The sequence below is a fragment of the Daphnia pulex genome, chromosome 1 (assembly GCF_021134715.1).
Source record: "Daphnia pulex isolate KAP4 chromosome 1, ASM2113471v1".
NCBI classification, from domain to species: domain Eukaryota; kingdom Metazoa; phylum Arthropoda; class Branchiopoda; order Diplostraca; family Daphniidae; genus Daphnia; species Daphnia pulex.
The window spans coordinates 7,993,555-8,014,784 of NC_060017.1; the positions used below are offsets into that span (position 1 = coordinate 7,993,555).

Consider the following 21,230-nt stretch of genomic DNA (forward strand, 5'->3'; position numbering starts at 1 on the left):
CATCCGCTGTGCTGCTGCCCCACTATCTCCTATAACATAATTCCGTCCGTTAGTAATATCCTTTCGATTAATTTGAATCTTACCAGGAATTTTGTTTATAATCAAAGTTTAAAAAATCTCGTCAACTACCAAATGAAATTGCCTAACCGAATAATCCATTTTCTTTTATTTCAGGTAATTTTTTGTTTTAGGTATGACTGATGGGATTGTTTTCAAATTGTTTTTGCAATTGGGTTGTCTGTTGCAATCTTTATTATTAAGAAAATTAATTATTATGATTATTATTTGGCTGGAGGAAATTGTTGAACAGGTTATTCATATGGAGTGAAAGGTGCCAAAGCCGGAAGGAATAATTCTGAACCGTAAGTGGGTGAGTCAGCCAGTCTTGTTATTACCATCATTTCGCAACGCTCGTTAATTCCAATAGCTATAATCCCCCTTCCCAGCCTTGGTATGTTGTTTGTACTTGTGCGTGTTATTGTTGTTGTGGGTTGGCGAAAAGATTGACTCATCACTGGTTGGCTCATGCACGGGCAGGAAATCGTGTCCAGCACGTCGGCATTGAAAGCAAAAAGGCCGAAGTCTTTTGTTCTTCCAATTTCGTTTATTCGTTTCTCTCTCCCAACACTTTGCGTGTCGTAATTGGCAAATCATTTTGTACAGCGTGGGAGAATTATGCAACGTTTATATTTTGGCACTAAAATTGCGAAAAGCTCTTCAAGTCTCTTTTGAGTTTGGCGCTGAAATCGTCAGTTTCGCATTTTCTTGACGCACAGTCGAGTGATGTCGTCCGGTTGGGCGTGACTGAAGGCTGGCTTGTTATCCAGTAGGAAATCGACCAACTTCATCTCGCTAATCGTCTCGAAGCCGAGCGATTCGAAAAGATGGCAAGTCACTAGAATTTATTTTAAAAATAAATAAATAATAAATAAATAATTTCATTTATTTTTCAGGAAATGAATTGTTGCAATTGAAAGTACCGGGAGTTGAGGGATTGGTTTTAATGAAAGGCATCCCGATTCGATGAGCGACGGCAATGGTTTCTTCCGTCAGTCGACGGGCCAATCCCTGGCCGGTGTGGGTGGCCTGGACGCAGAGGAAAACCAGTTCCATCCCGCGGTCGACTTTGAGCTGCTCGAAAATGTCGTAGCCGATTTCCAGTTGATCGAGAAACTTCCAAATGCAGCGATCCTCCTCCTCCATGCAACTGTAGTCGACGTCGAAAAGATCTTGGGCCTTGTTCACGAAGCAGTTGAGAGCCCCGGCCACAATCCGATCGGATTCCGGGTCGATGGCGACCAGGGAGACGCCCTGGCCCATCCACTGGACAAAAGTTTCGATTGTTTTCGGGTTGGTTTTGCCCGCCAAACCGGAAGCCAAGGCCAGAGGCTCACGGGGGAAGAACTCACGATAAATGAAGTCGATAAATTCCTGGTGTCGCGTCTCGGTCAAAGGCTCAACGATGGCTAAACAAGTTTTCATGATTGAAACGTGACGACCTACTTCCCTTTTGGCTGAGTTGTTGAACTACGTACCCCGCAAGAAGAACCGTGAGTGGGACTGGACACGACCGCGAGGACACTGACTCTCTGACTTTTGGCTAAACTCTCTTATTTGACCGGGCAGGAAGACGTGAATCAAACGAGGAAACTTTCACCGCCTCCGTCATCCCATATGTGGAGACTACTGGCCCTGTTTCTACGCGCGGCACCAGGAAAGCCGCTCGCGTGATGAGCGATAAGAAGCTGTATCCGTTCTTCTTATCAATTTCAACCTCAACCAAATTGACACTGTTCCAGACACCAAACGTGTGTTTATTTTAATAAAAATTTTTGTGGAGTGGCAATCACAAATCTGTGTGATTAATGATACAATTTTAGATTTTTTTTTCCATTATTATTTTTTAAAGCTGAAATTTTTGTGCATAGTGGTTCATCATAACTCCGAGAGATGGCATTGTGAAAACAATACACAAACGCATTGCAGACGAAACTGTTTATTTCCAATCAAATTTCCAATGTGGCGAGACGCTCAAAAGTACAATTAAATTATGCACCACACTTGATTATCTTCTTTTCAATTAGATTTCCAATTTCCAACTAGAATTTCTCATCACATCCATTGGCCAACAAACAATGAATCATAGCTTCTTGACTGTAAATCTTGCCTTGTCTGAAGCTGTTGCATGAGGAAATCCAGGTGTAGATTCATCCATTAAAAAATCTTGAAATTTCATTTCAGATTTGGTTTCAAAGCCCATGACTTCAAAGAGATGTACAGTTTCAGGAGAAGTAGCAATACTGTCAATGAAGGCCATGCTCTGCTGCTGAGCCAATTCAATGGATTTTTCTATCAATCTCTTGGCGAGACCTTTTCCACAATGGATTTGCCTGACACCAAGCATCCACAAATATAGGCCTTGACCATTATACTCTTTGGTATTGTCATGTCCTTCCTTAAGATTGTTTACAAATTTCATGATAGCTTGTCTACTTTTTGGAAATTTGGTCAAGTCCAGATCAGCTTCATCCTTTCCTTTGACGTTGATGGCTACACCAGCTATTGCTCCTTGGTCATCATTATCAACAGCAACAAGGGTAAGATTTTCCTGCAGTGCCTTTATAATTTCACTCTTGTTTTCGTCACTCAACTGCAAACCTGTTTCCAACAATTCTGCAGATAGCCCAGAAGTCACACAGCACCTTTCCCGTTGTAGGTAATCTTCATAAAGGAAATACCCAATAGCCTTAAACTGGGATTCTTCAGCAATCGTAATGGTATACTTCTCCATGCCTCTGCAAATTCAATGAATTCAAGTAAAAATCAACAATTGATCAAAATATTTTTTAAGATCTGCCTTTACCAAAGTGAAAAGCTATTAACTTTCAGCTCTTATTCGATTGACGACCGATTCGCGTTTGACTTGCAGGTGCACTGTCTGGTTTGCCTTGCGACTAAATATTTTAGTGAGCCGGTGTTGTATACCTTAGTATGACTTCTGTTAGTATGCCAAAAGGTACGTACAACACCATGACAACATCTAGCAACAACATTTGTAACGATCCACAAAGTTAGTTCCAATTCCGAGGGGGGGCACGAGTGTTCATCATTATTCTTTCTCGCCGGCCGACTTTTTTTGCTTTTCTCATTTTTGGCTGTTGCGTGTCATAGTGGCACAAAGCATAGGGATTACTAGCATTTTAATTAATTAACATAACGCTATTGCTCTGGTCCCGATTCATTTATTTAACTACCGTAGAAAATAACGGTTGTGCACTCATTTACAGTAGATCAAACAACATATTTATCTGACTGAATTGGAATGAAACGGGAGTGAGCACTCAAAGGATTTTGACCACATAACGAGATTTATCTGAAGATGAAGCATGTGGAAAGGCAGGAAGTCCATCGTCCAAGAAAAATCCTTGGCATTTCAATTCGGATCTTGTTTCAAACCCTAATTTTTCGAAAAGATGCAGTGTAGCAGGGCTTGTTGGGATACTCTGGACAAATTTCAAACTGCAATTCCTGGCCAGTTCAAGTGTTTGTTCAGTAAGTCGACTTGCAATTCCTCTCCCTGAATATTTCTCCTTTACTCCCAGGAATCTCAAATCCATTCCTCTGGTGGTGTTCAGTTCTTCAAAAAGATTTTGACCCTCTTCAAGTTTTTCTATAAACTTTAACACACCGTTGAGAGGACGAGAGACTTGAGTCACCTGACGAGTAGAATTGTCATTTTCTTCTTCGTGATCTTCTTTTTTCGTAACAAAGTTTACGGCGATCCCGGCTAGGGTTTGGTCTTCTGTATCCACTGCTACCAAGGATACTTCGTCCAACAGCCAATGCAAGAAACGATCATCTCGTGCTGATTGATTGATGTTGCTTACATTTCCTGAAACTATCGAAAGTAGTTCACGAGGCAAAAAATCTTCGTAAATGAATTCCAAAATAGCTGGATAATCACTTTCTTCAGCCTTCCTGATGATAACGTTTTCTACCGCCATGATGTAACGGAACTTTAAAAGCAAATATAAATCATGCAGTTCTTTCAAGGCTGTATGAAGAGAAGCAGGTCTTCTGGCGACTAGTAAGGTAACCTTATGAATAATATTTAAAAAATAGATTGTGTCACCGTGATTAAAACTGATTATTGTATTGATAAGAGGATACAGATGAAGGACGGACGGATGGACAAGAGATTCTATTAACAAAAGAGCAAAAGAGGGAACAAAAATGTAAAAAAATAGAAAAACCACTACAATACAGCGACTGACATCTAGTAGCGCAGTTAACAATTACTCAGTTTAACATTGTCGATACCCGCGTTTGCGTTAGCAAGGTTAGGAAGGACGCTGGTTGTTTTGGGAATGTAAATGCAATGCTCCGCTATCTTAAGCACTACCTTGTCGAAGGGCAGATTTTTGGATTGTTTCTGAATCATCTGCACGATATTTTTTTTCTAATACCAATGTTACATTTTTTATGTGTTGAGGTGTTGTAGTCTAATCATGAAATTTCTGGACCTGGGATTTCATTATATTTGGAAAACGAATCGACGGTGAAGTTTTTTTTGCCGGAAAAGCATTCAGGGTGGTAATTCGTAAACTTTATTTTCAAACCGACGCTTTTTTAACACTTTTCCTTTCGTACTGGAGCAAGGGAAAGTTGCCGAAATCCCCCACCAGGTACCGCCACAGTATAATAGCAACAATGGCTGCCGTGGTTACTCGCCCCTATGGTCTTGTCGTGATTTCAGCAATTCGAAAGAAAATGAACTTGAATCCTCTTGGGAAACTTCGTACTTCCAAAAATCAAAACAAATTTAAATTAGGATTTTGAGGTAAGTTGAACCGTTTTTAATTAATAACATTTACAACAACATTTAGCTATTGGTTCTATAATTGCATTCTTGTACACTGTAAATTTAAATTAGTTGATTAATTTCCCTGCAATAATGCAATATATTTTATTAGTTTATATTCAGGTGGGAGATCCATTTGCTTGTCTATCAAATAATTTGAGATCACAACCAAGTCTGAGCTGTCATGCAGATGGTTTCGTTGCAGCCACCCAGTGAAAAGGTAGTTCAAGTTGAGCTGCAGCTGCTGCAAGCAGTCTGTAGCGGCGATGTCATCCTGAAGTGTTCTCAATGTGTCAGTCTAGGCTGAAGCTAATTAAAGTGTGCTGTTCAAGTCTTGTGAGTGTTAAAAGTATTAATTTGCACTTATGTTTATCTATTTAAGAGACTATGTGGAGTGTATACTAATACCTGTTTAATTAATCTTTTAGATCACAGACGTCAAGCACATTGATAACAAATTATGAACAGGGTGAGATGTCAAGCACATTAACAACAAATTATAAACAATTGATGACTTTCTTTTTTTATATATTTGCAGGGTCTAAACTACCATGTTTCTAAATTTGCATACCAGACTTTATGAGAAGTCATGTCGTTTGAAGAAGAAGGACGATGACTACACAGTCGACAAGGTCCCTTGTTTGAAAACCCGTTGGCTGCTACCTGTGAATCTTCCTTTTTACTTCCTTGGCCCTCTTAATTGAGGTATTGCTTTCTGTCGCTAAAATCTTATTGAAATTTATTGTCATCCAAATAAATGTTCATTCTGCTTACAGGGTAACTCTTCGCTACTGATCTTCCACTGGACCCGACTTCATCCATTGGTGAAAGCTGACGAGAGAATGCTGTAATTCAAGACTGATAAATTGTGTAGTTGTTAGATTACATTACAAGTGCATTTCTGGGCTCCCTTCTTTTCTGTGGCCCTGTTTCCCTATCTAACCACTAACCAACGCCCGCCGGTGGTCACTCACCCGCTGTGAAACCAGGAGGAGGGGAGGGCTCTGGTCGAACGGGGACTTGGAAGGCGCATGATCTGAGGGTCATGAGTCTAACCCGGAAGCCTAGTATGACTAATCGCTCCCCAGTAAAACTTGCCTCGCACTCTTCTCTCCTCTTCCATTTCCAGGTAATCTCCCTGGATCTACGCCGACACTGCATGTGCGAGTTTTTAGCAAGCAATCCGCCACCCAATTTGACAAAAAGTGATAGTTTGTATTCACGGAAATTGCGTCAGACGGTTGAAAAATTTCTAGCTCAACAATCTCATGTAGAAATTAGCATCTAGTCTACTGGTGCAAATTCCGATTCTTTAAGGTTGATTAATTTAGGTGATGTGTTGAAACCTATTGTGGGTAGCTAAAAAATTGAACTAATTCGCTTTTTCAGACAATTTTGAAAATAGTTCACAAGAAAATCTAAAAACAACAGTGATCTAAAACCAAAATATTCAGAAAAAGTGGATTAGTTCAATTTTTTAGTAACCCTCAATAGCTTTTAACACATCACCTAAATTAATCAACCTTAAAGAATCGGAATTTGCACCAGTAGACTAGATGCTAATTTCTACATGAGATTTTTGAACTAGAAATTTTTTAACCGTCTGACGCAATTTCCGTGAATACAAACTATCACTTTTTGTCAAATTGGGTGGCGGATTGCTTTCTAAAAAGCCTCGCATAAAAAAAATTGTCTTGAACCGGACGCTCTTTTTAATGAATTTTTTATTTTGCATGTGTTCCAGAAGAAATATAGTTTACACAATTAACATATAATGACAATTTATTTATTCAAATATATGATTATAAATATACAATAACTGTGTGAATTTGATGTTGGAGATTGTGGGATTTTAGGAATGGATGTGTGGATGTGGGATTAGATGTTGGTGCTTATGGGGTTTGAGGAATGGATGTGTAAGTGGAAGTGGGGAAGGTATAGGTAGACAGGGAGTAATAGGTTAACAACAGATTTTATCACCAAGTACTGTACATTCATTAAAAATATACCTCACTTCTTTTAGTAAATCATAACCAAATATCCAACCCCAAATTCCTCCTCATTCCCCCATCCTGGACATGTTTATTATTTGTTTGACATAAACCTCCCCGTAATACTATTTTTTTTGTTCCTTCTCAATATATAAAGGTAAACTGCAAAGACACGAATAGCAATTAAACACAATATTGGATGTCACTTCTGTAGCACAAAACCAGCACCTTGGATGCACAAGGAACAGCAACTTGATGCAGATAGCTTTCACTACCATAGGCTGCAACAACACGCCACATTGGACAGCAACACCACTGCTATGTAAACATGAACCTATAACCAAAGTAAAATTAATTTTCAGCATCATTGGAAATGCTATATGAAATTTTAAAAAATATGCTACATATCACTTCAAATATTCAACCCAAATATCATATGGCAACATTATCTTATACCTATCGTGGAAACTTAAATTAATAAATTTACATGAAACTAGATGACTCATTTAAGATTAAAATACAAATTCATCTCAACTTTAAAGGATACTCTACAGTGGAACAAATAAACAAAACTTCTTTCGGTATCTGCTTTCCTTGCTTATAACAAATACTCCCCTTTAAAAAATCCATGACAGAACACATGACTGAAAGAAAAAGCTGTTGACTTGACAAAATCCCAAAATGTTAAAACTAACCAATGGATGCAAAGCTTAATCACATTTTAATTGAAAAATCTAAACTGGATAAGATTATCACCTTCAAATAGTGTAGGCCTATCTGTGTATGTGTGATGTTCACAGCAAAGGTAAATGTGACTTTCATGCAGCCTGCACGATTGGATGGAAGCACTAGATTGGATGGCTTCAGTTCCTTTTATTAAGAGGCGCCTGCAATCAAACATTACACATGTTATGATCCAAATATATTTCAATCAGTTTAATTGTTAATTTTACCATTGTACACGCGGAACGTTACTCAGCTTCTCGACGTGGTGGACAGCGTGGTTTCCAAGTCTTTCAGCATCAAAATTCGTCTACGAATAAAAAATGAAATTAAACACTTTCAGGCCACTTTCACTGCACATGAATAGAATTTAATCGAATCAATTATACCAACAATAATAGCAAGCTCACGAACCGCCAAACCAAACCAACTAAAACCCATCACAAATTCTAAAAAATGCCTAACAAGTAGCAATCAACATCAAAACCCCAAACAAATGAAAATGGCGACCCTTTCTCTCAGAACCCATGATTCAACTTAACAAAGAACCAAGAAGGTAGGGGCTAAAGGGCTAACAACTGAAGACAAACCTGGCCACCAGATGTCATCTCAGTGTCTCAGCCAACAACATACAACAATAACAATTTAAAAAAAAATTATTACGACTAAATCCATCAAGGGAACTTCACACTTTGATGGATGGACCAATTTACCAAATTCGTCAATCACTTCAATCAGGCTTTTTTCGTAGCGTTCCTTTACGATTCAGTTAATAGACCATGTTCTGATCATGACCTAAAGGAGAAATAACAGGAATTAGTATAAACTCAGTAAAACTTACATCTGAGTAATGCAGAGAATTTTAGTTATATATTTTGCATTTGTCTTTGTCTTAATTCACTTTATTTGCAACTTAAGAACAGACTGGATCATGCAATTTTCCCTTCGACGTTTTTTAAAAAATCAGACATTAAAACACTTATTCTTCCTGTGAGATAATATAAGTATAGGAAATAAAAACATTGATGCTTCTTTGTGAATTTGAGTATTGAATTCAATGTTGAAAAAAGGAAAACTCATATATAGGTAGCACATATTAATGTAATATTACATCACTCATTGTTCTAACTTATGAAAACACTAGCAAATTGAAAGGAAACTTACACAAACTATCATAGGCAGGCTGCCATGACAAATGTTGCCATCCAAATACAGCAAGTCAGCAACTGTGGCAATAGATTTAACCAAAAACATGATGACGGCAGAATAACAGTTACCCACCACGTGGAATGGTAGCCTTAGAATTTCACTATTGGCAAACTGCTTCAGAAGCATCCACACCTCAAGGGAGAAGAGTAGCAAAATTTTAATAAATGCTTACCTGTAGCAAGTCTACAACGTTGAAGATACAAAGCTGAGCTTGAGTTAGTTTAAGTCTTAAGATTTTAAGTTCCTTAATCTCAAGTCTGTTGGTAGCTGATGAAGTTGTGTGTTTAATATTGTTTTTTATGAAATACTATCAACTTGGAAAAAACTTGAAATGTCCATGATCCAATTGATCTATTAATGCTAGCTTAAAACCTTGATGACATGACAGCAGGCCTGGCACACATTAATGTAGAATATTTTATAGAATACAGATATGGATGTAAGTATAAACATTTAGAATTTGATGGTTAATGATTTACCTAAATATCATTTTGGGGTTGAATTTGGTCTATAAAAACCAATAAAAACAAAGAAACTTGAACACATAACCACATAACATAAGCAAGCAAACAACTTTTGTGGCATTTGTTGTCGAGATGCACATGGATGAGAAGGAATTCCATTAAGCAGTGTAAAATTCCTCTACTAGGTGTCTCTGATAAACAAAGAATAATGGCAGCTTTTTTCTGATATGATACAAATTTTTTAAGTTCAATACAGGTTGATTAAACATAAGGTAATGAATAAAGCCGCATGAATCTAGCATTAATCGAGAAAATTTACTTTCATTTCGCTTGAAACTAATAAGCAAGAAAGGATGGCCGTTGGCTTCTTACTTTCTTCACTATGGATTATTCGTTTTATTCCATTCCATCTTGTTGTTTGACCTCGAGAACCCTACCTTATAAAATCCGAATGCTCGAAAACAGTTAAATTGCTCAGGTCGGTGGCAGCGATTTAGGATTGTTGGCGATGATTACGTCAGCGACGGCGTCAAACACGAACTGAATGTCGGCCGTGTCTATGCCACACGTTTTGTAACAATAGATTTTATTATACGTCCACGTCGATTTGTTCTTAGCTTCAAATTGGGCTTGAATGTAGGCCGCCGCTTCTTCGTACTCTTGCGCACCTGCGATCGAATTCGTTTGGGATACAACTTTTTTGTACAATTTACTAAAGATTAAAAGGTGTGTTACCTGTGTACTCTGGGAAGCAGACTGTCAGAGGAGTTTTTTTTATTTTCTCTTGAAAGATATCTTTTTTGTTTAATAGGAGGACGATGGAAGAAATGTTAGGAAATGCATTGCAATATTTGTCAAACCATTCCAAATTCTCGTGCATTGCATTCTGTTGATGAGGGAAAAGAACAAATACCATTAATTAAATTAGTAAATTTAAAATATCGCTGTGAGTAGTGTAAAATTTACTTTGCATCCGTGATCGAGCTCATTATTATCGTATTCAGACATGTTCACGCAATGGATCATGGTCGTCGCGTTCTTAAAGTAAGCCTCTAGGCTTAGATTCGTCCCAAAATAGCGGCGATGTATGCATTTGAACAATCTGGTGAAAAATAAAACAATAAATATCAGCAGCGAACTTTCATTCGGACTCGATCCGAGACACTCACATGACATCGAGGCTTTTTAATGAAACGTTAACGGCAACGCTGTCAAAGTTTTCGTATGTTCGTTTAATAGTTCTTAAAATATCCTGTTCCGTGGGTTGGTAATCCTTGGCTGCCAATCGATCCAGATTTTCAAAAAAGCTGAGCCACAACAGAAAAATAGGGGGAAAACAGTACAAATCCAAGTGCATTGAACCGAAGGAAGAAAGTAATTACACGTCAATGCAGTATTTTAAAGAATATAATTATCCACTAATAATTAAAGGTCAGGTGGCAACCAGTCTTCCTAAGCCCACCTGTTACCCTCTCCCACGATTATATTTTATTGAATGACATGGTAAAGATTATGTCATTCTGTATTACGTCTTTCTTACTATTTAACAGAATACTTTAGATTGTATTCATTCAGAGCGAAGCATTCTTGAACACCCAAATCGATCCACAGTCGTTTCATGGCTGCCAGCAGTTCTTCGGAGAAGGGCTCGGTGTCCTCCATGCGCGAGATGACGTCCACCACCATCTTGGCATCAATCTGCGACCAATAAAACGGTATGGTAATTTATTGCTTTAGTTCTGACCGCGATTTAATGGAGAGCTCGAACTCGGAGCTTAAGTGCAGCCTGCTCCTCCCCCACCCTGGGTATTTTCAATCCGATTGAATTCGAAATTGTTCGGATTCCCTATTTCTTGAAGATTTCCGCCTAAAATTCGACAAATGAAATACCTCTAACTCTTTGTTGACGAAGGAGATGCCCAACTCAGGCATGGCCTTTAGGATTTCTTGCAATGAATAAATAGCATTTTGGTATATGTATGGCCGATAGTCTTTAATTTCATCCGATGAGAAGCCGCCTCCGTGAATTATTCTATTTAAAACCCAAAAAAGCAAGCATTAAATTTATAGTTCACAAAGAATTTGTTTTTTTTTAGGGAGGAGGTTCTCGGATTGAAATCTAGAAAGAAAATTTATTAACGCTAAATTAAGCTTGAACATTCTTCTGTCAGATATTCCAGAACGAAACTTATAGTTGGTAAAAATATGAATGTTAGGGGAAGGATGGGTACTGTGCGTACTTCAGTTGTTTGAAAATTGTATCTCTGCCAGAACCGGAAAAACCTGAAGTGAACAGGATAAATAAAAAGAATGGGACATTAAAATCAGGCAAAGGTTGTCATCTAAAAACAGCAAAGAGCGACAGTGTGTCGATACTTATTTGTTGCTTCTAAATTCTAGCCAACAATAATATCGATTCAATTAATAATAATATGAATAATGTAGTTTGGGTTTACAATAATTGTTAATTACTCTACACATAAGGAGCACGGCCACCGTTGTCTGAAACAACCGTTCAATCGGCGGGTTTTTTATGAAGGAGAGTAGAAGTAAAACTAGAAAATATACTGGCGGTAGGAAAGTGATTTGCAAGCCTTGCGTCGTAGTATTGATCGGTGTGGTTGCGTATCCTAACTCTCAGCTGTTTCCTCTTTGAGATAGAATGAAACTATTTTGAGGTTCAGATAGAACAACTGCGTGGAACAATAGACAAAGAAGCAGAATATTGTGTGCAACCCATGAGAAATGCCCACTGAGAAATTCTAGGCTCATTTTACCTTATTTAAAAAAGAATGAATATGATCATACATATAAATGTAGGATTAATATGAACAATAATATAAAGAAAAACACCTGGTTATCATAACTTCTGTTGTAACAGAAAATAGTATACCTTGAAGCATGATGACATCTTTCCGAGCTAGAGTGGCATTTAATTTTTTGGCCGCAGCTTCTGCTGAGAAGAGGCAACCCATTTTTGGTAGGCTCCAATGCTTAATTCCGATGTGGCCCCTTTTTTACACCCTAAAATGGCTCACTCATACAGGCACAAACATACACTGGCAAATTTCAAAGAGGTCTGAGAGAGAACTACACAAAAAGGCTCAAACAAAATTTGCTTTTGTTCGATAAGAAAATAGGCTCAGATGATCCTAACTGGCACTCTTTTCATCAACTCTTTGGACTCTGAAGCAAACTCAACAAACGCTGCCAATAAGTGTCAACTCTGTCAAGAGAACATTGGCCGACGACGAACATGCAATGCATTTTGGGTAGTTGGACACGCGAGGAGGCTGCGGAGTGCAGACATCTTTTGGAAGATACACGTAACAATTTCGTTTGAAAGAACCTATTCGTTTGCTGGCAGCTAATACTTCCAGTGTCATTTTGTGACTTTTTACGCAAGAAAATGTCGGGATCGGAGGTGTGCGAGCAATGTTCAACTTTCCTTGGCACTTGTTTGGTAAACTTTGTCTATGTTTTGATTCGAATTTGTCGGGCGTAGCGAACGCCACCACAAAGGTGCGGTTGAAAATTTAAAAAAAATAAAGAAGCCATCTAGCGACAAAGTCTTTTTGGAGCCGAAAACAGAAACGATTTTGAGTAAAATGTGAACCACTAAGACTGCCTTTCTGAGAGTAGTAATCAAATTTTCTCTATTGAAAATAACCCTGAGAGATTCTGTGATTGTTTGTGGTATTAGTGATAGGCGATATCATGGAGAACACAGAGTAGGAAAATAAATAACGAATGCAAAATAGAAACTTCATGGACCAATTTTTCCGAAGAACTTGGTCGAGCGGTTGAGGAGCATTGTGAAATGCTGATTTTTGCAGTGGCAGACTTTGAATTATTCACAGATGAAAGGTAAAAACTGTCCACAATCGATGTCATCCCATTGGTAGCTCTCGGCGGGTGCTGCACGGATGCAAGTCGCTCTGGGAAGATTAGTGATGTCTGGGTTACCCACAATCCAGTTAGTGTAAGTAAAGTACTGGGGAATGCTGGCCCAGGTGTACGCAGTCAACGCGTAGATTCCAGACGTCCAGAAACCAATGTATGAAAAGATATCGACTTTATCTGTAAATGTTAAGATGCGAATACAACGTGTAAAGAATTAATCGATTCAGGGTGTCAAATAACTCATTTGAAGTATTACCTTTTCCGATCACAGAAGGCAGGTAAGTGCTGATCTCTAGCTGCCTGGCCACATTCGGAATGCTGATTAGTTTGCGACCGTTCGCCGCGCAGTAATTATACGCATCAATCCACGGCTTTTGGGTACTGACGAGACAGACGCAGCCGGACGGCAAGCGATAGCACGGGAAACCGTTGAGAGAGACACAAGCTGGATTCACAAATGAAAAGAAAATGTTACTTTGACTTGCCAAATCAAATTAAATAATGAGCTTAGAATTACTATTATCAATAGGTGGTGTTGTCGTTGTGTTCGACGTAGGTTTTTGCGTGGTCGTGGTCGTAGTTGATGCGGGAGTAGTGGTTACAGGTGGGCTGGTTGTGGCCGACTCGTGTTTGGTTATCGTAAAGCCAATTCCCGGTTTCGGGATGGAACTGGCAGGTAACTTGCTACCAGCCAATATGCTAGCGAACAGCAGTGGCTTCAGAGTCAAAAGTGGCAGCAACAATTTCCTGGCCTCTTCTTCGAGTGTGTCTTCTTTTTGGTCATCAGTCTCATCACCTATGGACACCAGAACAGTGTTTTCGGCGGGTGGGACCGAGTTATTTGGTCGGGGAGTGGAGGGCTTCTTTTTCTGCAACTTGTTACCCGCCAACAAACCGCTGGCAATCACAAGTGGCTTGAGTGCCAGCAAGGGAAGCAATAATTTCTTGTCCTCCTCATTTGACTCATCCACGGCTGCCACTGGCTGAGGTGCGTCGCCAGGGTTAATAGGAGGTAACAAGAATTGAATCTGCTCATTTTCTGCCTTGGCGTTTCCTGAGAAAAAAAAATAATCATCCAAATGTTAGTCGTCTTTTTGCAGTAATTCCTTATAAAACTACCAAGAAGGTTCAACAAATGATACAATTCAATATAGGAGAAAAATTTCTTACCAGGAACCAAGACGAGACAAGCGCCAACCAGAGCGGAGAACAAGATGCAGCAGCTTTGCATTTTGGCAGTGAGGAATGATGAATTTTGAGATCTTGGCTTCTTGCTTTATATAGGCGGGTGATCGGGCTGCCGATATTTCCGTGTTTAACGGCAAGTGGACGTGCTGAAGACAACAATCCATGACCTTTGGTTCTTGCAAAGGTCGGGAGAGGTCAGCAATCTGAAAGACCACAGGTAAATACTTCCTATTCGTTTAGTAAGGTGTTTTTTTTCTTCTTTAAAGGTTAAAAGAGTTCAAATTGCTGGGCGATTCAGCCTCAGGTATTAAAACTTCAGGTGCTACTCGGACGACTCTGCCATTCGTTCGCCAACCTCGCTACCGTCCACCCGAAATTTCCAATTTGTCGTCGAAGAAACAGAACGATGGCCAGCCTTGTTACCTTTTGGTTAACAAGTTTCCTAGTGTTGATTGGAGAAAATCTGGCCATCCCGGTTGAGGAACCTCACGGAGTCGACTTGCTGTCGGCTCTCAAAAGGGGCAACCCGCTGATGAGTTTCACGACGAAGACTTCGACGGTGACCCGGACCGAGGTGGCGACGCATTGGCTTCCGTCCGTTATTTGTGCAAAGCTCGTCAACGTGACTGGACAGTAATTATCATTCAACGTCTTATTTGTAATCACCACTGTAAGTAATAATTTTAAAAATGTTAATGCATAACCAGATGCCGACTTCAACCACAAGGAAATGCTGAAGACGGTCGCATCTACCAAATGGAACAGCCAGAGGTACTCACTTTTGATGACGACATGGACGAGGCCGACGTTCTTGTACAACTCCAACCAACGATAACGCTCAAGTATGAATATAACAATGAACTGTAGAGTGTTTCTTAGCTCTCTATTCTCGCTGTATTACAATTGCTCGTTCTTGTTCAGAGTGGAGCCAACAGACATGCCAGTTAATTTGGAGTCGAATTCAAACATGAGATTGGAAGCCTCTTGGACGGACCCTGCCCACAAACAGGATGGCACTGAGAGTCCCGGTAAATCGGGTTTAGCTGAATCCATTCGGGCATATTTCAAAGTGATAACAATCGAAAAAGTGACCGTGACGGAGACGTCTGTAACTTTCCTGCCGTCTACTACCAAAACCATTTTCATCATGAAATGCACGCCCAGGCCTTTCACGGTTAGCATTTGCTCAAGGGGACCGAGAGGACCAAGGCAAGAAGTGGAGTGAGCCGACATGAAATGATTTGACAGAAACAGCAATTCATTCAGAGTCCTTCTCATTTCCTCATCGCCATCATTCCACTTTAATTATTTATTGAAAAATGTTAACTGAATTGTGTACAGTTATTTGCGTGAAAATAAAATACTAAATTAAAAAGAAACATTGTACGAGGGTTAGCCTACTTTTATGACTTGGAATTTGATTTAAAAAAAAACGCCCATTAACGAGTTGGCCTAGGTCAGTGATCCTTCTACCGTTTCTACGCAGCTTTCACTTTCGTCAAATCTACCTGTCGGTTCAATTTCCGCCAAATACTTGCAGACATGAGTCCAAGGCCGTATAAGGCCGAGGAGGAAATCGGAGAATACCGGAGCAAACTGGAGAAAACAATAGCAGGTCAATTCCTTCTCGACCTGTAGGTTCACGCGCTTTTCCTATTTTGCGTTCGTTGACCTACCGCACACGACAACAAGTTGACCAAAAATCCCCCAAGTGTCTATGGGGGATTTTCTGAGTTATAAATAAAGATTTTGGCTAGACAACAACATCCAAGGTTGAATTTCAAAGCGGATATCGCCTTCGACATTCCAGATCGTCAATTATTTTTTAAAATGTTGAAATAACAAAATGAAATTCCAATATTTTATTAAAGATACATAAATACAGAGACGGAAACCAATGAAAAACCACGTGCAAGTTAAGATGCGCGGAACCTATGATGCCTCAATCCAATTTAATGGATGTAAATTATGACCGACGAAGTTGCTCAGTGTTTTGTATAGGTGAATAATTTGTAAAGATGTACGTTACAGCTATAGAATAAAAAGGTACATAGAAAATGGTTTACATTCAGCCAAAAGGAAATCGAGACTAGAGGGGAAAACGCCGTAAACCCACGGACGCCCAGGTTTTAGTTCCCATCTCAGGCAGATAGCCGGCCAAGAGAATTTTGTTCAGACACAGGCTTTTACTGGTAAGGTGAACGCGGAGTCACGTTGGTCATTTCGCTATTGCTGCGATTCAAGAAAAAGAGAAAAAGGTCAGCGAAATCGAAAATCGATTGCGAAAGCATCTGTCGTGCTCTCGTCGTCATGGATACGCTAAGGCTCTGAATTATTTCCAAAAAGCTACGGTTCAAGAACCCAACTTGTGACTAGAACTGTCGCAACTCATTTGACCGATTCGAAATTTCAAAAAAAAAACAAATGGTTCGACAATCGAATTCTTTAAAATGAGATTGCACAAAAGATGATGACTTACCTTTTGCCATATTTAATATGGATGATGAGGAACACTATGCCTAGGAGAAGAACGATGCAGCCCACAACGATGTAACCGATGCCGAGGAAAGGATTTTTGCTACCGAGCAACGAAGTTGTAGAAATGATGATCCGCTTACTGCCGGCAAACGATTTCACCGGGTAATCTATAGAAGAAAAGGAATACGTTGTAAAAAAATAGCCGAGACTAATCAGCCCTAAAATGGCGAGCTGCTTCTTGGAAGTCTATAAGCGAAATTTAAAATGATTGCGCTTACTGTATTCCACGTTAAGAATATAGTTCCCGGCTTTCAGTCCCGAATTGTAGCCTTCGGCAGTACGGTTTAGACGGCGGTACAACTTGCGAAAGGTCGGCAAGGCAGCAGTCCTCATCCAAACAATCAAATCTTCGTTTTGTAAACCATTGTTTTCAGGATTGATGGGGTCCAGCTCCCAAATGTTCTTTCTCCAGTTCTGTGGCTTGACATAATCCTTGTAAACTATTGTTAAAAATGGATAAAAAAACAATGATGAAGATACCAAATATATTGCCACGCTTTGAAATGATTTTTACCTTCACTTAGATTGGTTTGGCTGTTGGGTGGGTTCCTAAATTTCATTTGCTTGTCAGACGGCCAAGCAATCCCAGTGTTAAGAACAGGAACAGGATTACCATCTTCCCTCTTTAGCGTCAGGGTATCTAAGCAGGAGATTGAATTGCACATTAGATCCATGTTTTAAAAGTATGAAATAAACAGGAAATACCGTTGAAAATTGAGTTGGCTATGGCACCACAGGGCACAACTTGCTTGATGATTGACGGGTTGTTCGGATCAGGATAACGGGCAAAGGGATCACATTCATTGGAGACGGGACCAAGTGTTCCCAGCAACTGATGGTCGTCTCTTGATTTGACGTATCGACGATGGTTTTGGTAAAAGTTACTTAGGCCATAGTAGATGTACACATCACCCTATAAACAGATACAATTTTAGATCTGAGAATGTTAAGATTAATTATGAAATTTACTTCAAATATGTCCGTCAAATTGACAGGTAGGACACAAGTACAAGCTTTGGTTATGTTCGTTTCCAAAATGTTTGCACATGACAAGGAAGAATTCTCTTGGCTGATGCAGTCGGTGTAATCATAGACAAACTCTTTCACCTATCGACAAAAGTGAAATGTAAAAAATTTCAGTTCACTGAACACCAGGATCAAAATACTTTACATTGTTGGAAAAGTGCAGTAAACCGATTCCAATTGGAATGAAAGCAACTCCAATTATGAAGAAAGTGGGCAATACTGTTCCGGCAGTGAGAATGGGCTGCCAAGCTGGTAATCGCTGCTGCTTGAAAGCGCTATCTGTGAATGGATAAAGTCAAAAGGTCTTACCATTAGTACCCAATATTTTTATTGAATTCTGGATTGAAACTATGAATTAAACTCTTACTTGATGGCTTTCGAGAAACCGATGACGGCAATGAATTTCCCGAATGATCTGTCATTGCTTTCAAGGTTTTGTACTCAAGACACTTTTAAAATACTGAGACAATGGTATTAAAGAACCCAACTGTGTGGGTGAAGTAAGTTAGCACTTAGCACAGATTGGATTTCAACACTTTTTGTTATCAGAAGTCTGTGGTAGAAGGTGTGTTTGCTTGCTGGACTGATAATCACGAAAACCCATTCAATGGTAAATATATACAGATCCGGCAGCGCTTCATCTCCATGCGGGTGTGCAGCGAACTATGAATTGGGCAATCTCAAAATCAATCCCGGATTTTTGCGCCATCTGTTGGTCTTTTAATGAAATCGAAACCAAGTTTTTACGCAACTGTTTGTTGGGGACTTGGGGTGGAGAAAAATCGATGACGGGTTTTTTGTATTCACGTGCGAAGCGGCATTCATTGTTGCATCCTAAATAATTTAACTGCCACGCGTACGTGATTTGAATATTCTTTCAGTTAATCAACTGTCAAAGAGCTTCTTCTTTGTTGAGAGGATTTTTCACGTCTCCAGTTGCGCAAGCAAATTTCACATCAAAGCAATTTTTTTAATAAATTTTTTTTTTATCCTTTGAATTGATTGAAAAAAGAAGAAAAGCTATTAATCATTTTATACGTCTAATTAAGGCCGCTCAATTTTAAGGTTGGGTTTCATAGTTCTTTCAGCTTTTTTTTTGTAGGGGGGAGAGCGTTGAATTAAACCAGAACCAGAAGAAAAAGTAGAAAAAAAGTTCATATTTTTTTTTTTTGTGCGTGTATTATAACGGGAGATGTATCAAATTTCGTATGCAATTAGACCACACTTTGCCCGTTAGGTTGAGCATCGGACCCGATCGTTAGATTATAGCCGTTCGAAATAAAAATATTACAGGACAACCGGTTTTCCATCAAAATGGATTGGTGGCCCTTGTTGCTGAACAATTTTCCGGCGCCATGGATTTTTGCTTTGGTGTTATGCGGTTCAGGTTCACGGGATGCCTGAAAGCAAATGAACCATCGGGTCGAGTTGATGGCCGGAATTCTGCGCGGAAAACTCCAGCCGCCATCATAGTAGTTGCCACACTTTTTTTAAAAGCTTTGGCTCTCTTTTGTGTTTGGCCATATGATTCCTGGCGGTTGTTACGCCAACATTACTCTTGTATACATATAAATACCTCAGAGGATGATCTAGCGAGAGCTGCTGACACCGGTAAATTCCGGTTCCAGGTCATCATCCACGGCGCAGTAAAAAGAAAAAAAGGTTTTTTTCTCTGGGCCAAACCCACACACACATATCACTGGCAAAAACCGTTGAGGTTTTTATATATTTTTATTCCCCCCTTTTTATTTCATTCTTTTCTATTCTTTATAAATGTCTCCCACCTTTTATTTTTTGATTTTTATTTTCTTTTTTTTCCTGGCCAGTTATTTCTCTAATTCTGTGCACGCGGTGGTGCAGTGTCGAAGGGGGGAAAAATCATCTCTAGTTTAATAATAATCTGATGTGGTTTTCAACTTCCTTCCTTCCTGCGTTGGGGAAACAGCAGACGAGGAGCCGCTTATTTTCTTTTGAATGGAGGTGTATAGTATCATTGGCGGCTGATTCGAATCATACGCTCGGTCGCATTGGCTTGATAGCTGCGCTCTATACGAAAATCGAGTTCCCCAATTCGACTAATCAATGCGGCTGCTGAATATAATAAAAGAATTCTATATAGACCCCCAAAAGAAGAAAAGAGAAAAACTCTCTTCAACACATATTTATATTGCGCGCCAGGTATTATTTGGAGAGAAAAAGAAATTCTCTCTCTTTCCAATCCAATTTATTTTATTTTTTTCTCATTCACTCCATAGGGGAATGTGATATGATGTGATATTGTATATAGTGTGTGTCTCTGCCGTTTTCTCTTGATGGCTGTAGGCGAATTTTCTCGTTCTCCATTCCATTCCATTCTCTCCGCCGTGAAATGAGACAACGAAAATTCGGTTCTCTTTTATTTTTTTTCTCTTTTACAACTTTGCTGGCCCCGGCTCTTCTCGTCTACCCATTGTCATGTTGATTGATGCGTCGGCAAAGGGAGGAAAGAAGAAGAAAAAACTTTTATTTCTTTTTCCTTTTTTGAAAAAAAGGATAAGCCAACCCTTTTCTGTTTGTAGCCAAGTGCATGCGGACGGAAGAAGAAAACGGCCAAAGGAGAGAAACAACAAGAAAAAATAAAGGAGGTCGGTGGACCGGATATAGAGATACACACAACATACAATCAGACCGTTGGCACATATCAACACCACCCTTCTTTCTTATTTTCTTATTTTCTTTTTTGTTTACAGTTTTCTTCTTCTCTTTTTTTTCCTTTCAATGTATCCAGGCTGACGGATGTATCGATCCATCCGGATGCGCGTCGCACACCCAACAAGTTTAGCCAAAGCTTTTTCCCTCTATACTCTGCGCTGCTCTGCGCTTAGAGAGTTTTCCAACGGGGGTCTCTAGTCGCTTCGCCTTCAATTCCTCGTACAAACAATCAAGACTTGATCTAATAAGAACCTGGAAGAAGAAGATGGGACACGAGATATAAGAGAAGTAGGACATGACATTGGCCCAGGCAGGGCGGATGTGTAATCAGCCGGTTGGCAGCAAGGGGATCCGGTGGGGGGAAAAATCCCGTTGCTTCGGTTGACACACGACGTGACTCGCTTCTCTGTGTGTGTGTGTGTCGATTTAATCCGGTGATTTTTATTTTCTCCGATGCACTGACAATTTTTCATTCACCTTTTCCGGTGTGTGGCGTCTATTAGAGAGACCCGTGACGGTAGAGACTACGCCCCCATTTGCAACTATCGCACGCCATCGCCAATTCTTTTGTTTTTGTCCGAAAATTATTTGATTAACGGGAATTGCGCTGTTTTATTTCCAAAATTTAATTTGGCG

General features: G+C 39.6%; 5 protein-coding genes across 7 annotated transcripts; all 5 read right to left on the reverse strand.

Annotated features, from left to right (window-relative positions):
- Positions 1 to 584: 584 nt before the first annotated feature.
- On the reverse strand, positions 585 to 3,097 carry LOC124192955. 2 transcript variants are annotated; one of them, XM_046586559.1, is made up of 3 exons: positions 2,864 to 3,097; positions 981 to 2,795; positions 585 to 895 (listed from the first exon to the last, which is right to left on the reverse strand). In XM_046586559.1, exons 2-3 carry the CDS (start codon positions 1,480 to 1,482, stop codon positions 750 to 752), a joined length of 648 nt encoding a protein of 215 aa, XP_046442515.1. In that variant the 5' UTR covers positions 1,483 to 2,795; positions 2,864 to 3,097; the 3' UTR covers positions 585 to 749. The 2 variants fall into 2 exon arrangements, with proteins under 2 accessions (XP_046442515.1, XP_046442506.1); XM_046586550.1 differs by lacking the exon at positions 585 to 895 and having other exon boundaries at positions 1,981 to 2,795.
- A 244-nt stretch (positions 3,098 to 3,341) lies between these two features.
- Positions 3,342 to 4,004, reverse strand: LOC124192749. Its single transcript, XM_046586224.1, has one exon. It carries the CDS (start codon positions 4,002 to 4,004, stop codon positions 3,342 to 3,344), a length of 663 nt encoding a protein of 220 aa, XP_046442180.1.
- Positions 4,005 to 6,821: 2,817 nt separating this feature from the next.
- LOC124192995 lies at positions 6,822 to 8,153 on the reverse strand. Of its 2 annotated transcripts, none has more exons than XR_006873954.1 (4): positions 7,965 to 8,148; positions 7,806 to 7,885; positions 7,609 to 7,739; positions 6,822 to 7,186 (listed from the first exon to the last, which is right to left on the reverse strand). XR_006873954.1 is itself a non-coding variant. In XM_046586621.1 (4 exons), the coding sequence occupies exons 1-4, from the start codon at positions 8,014 to 8,016 to the stop codon at positions 6,978 to 6,980; spliced, it is 468 nt and encodes a 155-aa protein (XP_046442577.1). In that variant the 5' UTR covers positions 8,017 to 8,153; the 3' UTR covers positions 6,822 to 6,977. The 2 variants fall into 2 exon arrangements, 1 of the variants encoding a protein (XP_046442577.1); XM_046586621.1 differs by having other exon boundaries at positions 7,969 to 8,153.
- A 965-nt stretch (positions 8,154 to 9,118) lies between these two features.
- Positions 9,119 to 16,040, reverse strand: LOC124192985 (guanine nucleotide-binding protein G(o) subunit alpha-like). Its single transcript, XM_046586608.1, has 11 exons — positions 14,322 to 16,040; positions 13,669 to 14,205; positions 13,408 to 13,596; positions 12,142 to 13,328; positions 11,489 to 11,531; positions 11,139 to 11,280; positions 10,789 to 10,946; positions 10,418 to 10,555; positions 10,215 to 10,350; positions 9,984 to 10,134; positions 9,119 to 9,916 (listed from the first exon to the last, which is right to left on the reverse strand). Exons 4-11 carry the CDS (start codon positions 12,221 to 12,223, stop codon positions 9,723 to 9,725), a joined length of 1,044 nt encoding a protein of 347 aa, XP_046442564.1. The 5' UTR covers positions 12,224 to 13,328; positions 13,408 to 13,596; positions 13,669 to 14,205; positions 14,322 to 16,040; the 3' UTR covers positions 9,119 to 9,722.
- Positions 16,041 to 16,186: 146 nt separating this feature from the next.
- LOC124192978 (cell cycle control protein 50A-like) lies at positions 16,187 to 18,565 on the reverse strand. The gene is made up of 8 exons (XM_046586599.1): positions 18,271 to 18,565; positions 18,049 to 18,182; positions 17,847 to 17,984; positions 17,583 to 17,790; positions 17,392 to 17,517; positions 17,096 to 17,317; positions 16,819 to 16,984; positions 16,187 to 16,571 (listed from the first exon to the last, which is right to left on the reverse strand). Exons 1-8 carry the CDS (start codon positions 18,323 to 18,325, stop codon positions 16,526 to 16,528), a joined length of 1,095 nt encoding a protein of 364 aa, XP_046442555.1. The 5' UTR covers positions 18,326 to 18,565; the 3' UTR covers positions 16,187 to 16,525.
- Between the last annotated feature and the right edge of the window lie 2,665 nt (positions 18,566 to 21,230).

Coding starts and splice junctions, on each gene's coding strand:
- LOC124192955 (XM_046586550.1), bottom strand. CDS start 2,791: ATGGAGAAGTATACCATTACGATTGCTGAAGAATCCCAGTTTAAGGCT.
- LOC124192749 (XM_046586224.1), bottom strand. CDS start 4,004: ATGGCGGTAGAAAACGTTATCATCAGGAAGGCTGAAGAAAGTGATTAT.
- LOC124192995 (XM_046586621.1), bottom strand. CDS start 8,016: ATGGGTTTTAGTTGGTTTGGTTTGGCGGTTCGTGAGCTTGCTATTATT. Junction 7,886..7,968: donor TTCGTGAGCTTGCTATTATT/GTTGGTATAATT, acceptor TTTTATTCGTAG/ACGAATTTTGATGCTGAAAG. Junction 7,187..7,608: donor TAGGCCTACACTATTTGAAG/GTGATAATCTTA, acceptor CTTTGGTTATAG/GTTCATGTTTACATAGCAGT.
- LOC124192985 (XM_046586608.1), bottom strand. CDS start 12,223: ATGGGTTGCCTCTTCTCAGCAGAAGCTGCGGCCAAAAAATTAAATGCC. Junction 11,281..11,488: donor ACAATTTTCAAACAACTGAA/GTACGCACAGTA, acceptor GGTTTTAAATAG/AATAATTCACGGAGGCGGCT. Junction 10,556..10,788: donor CTAAAGTATTCTGTTAAATA/GTAAGAAAGACG, acceptor GTTGTGGCTCAG/CTTTTTTGAAAATCTGGATC.
- LOC124192978 (XM_046586599.1), bottom strand. CDS start 18,325: ATGACAGATCATTCGGGAAATTCATTGCCGTCATCGGTTTCTCGAAAG. Junction 17,791..17,846: donor ATTTGACGGACATATTTGAA/GTAAATTTCATA, acceptor ATCTGTTTATAG/GGTGATGTGTACATCTACTA. Junction 16,985..17,095: donor TATTCTTAACGTGGAATACA/GTAAGCGCAATC, acceptor TTTCTTCTATAG/ATTACCCGGTGAAATCGTTT.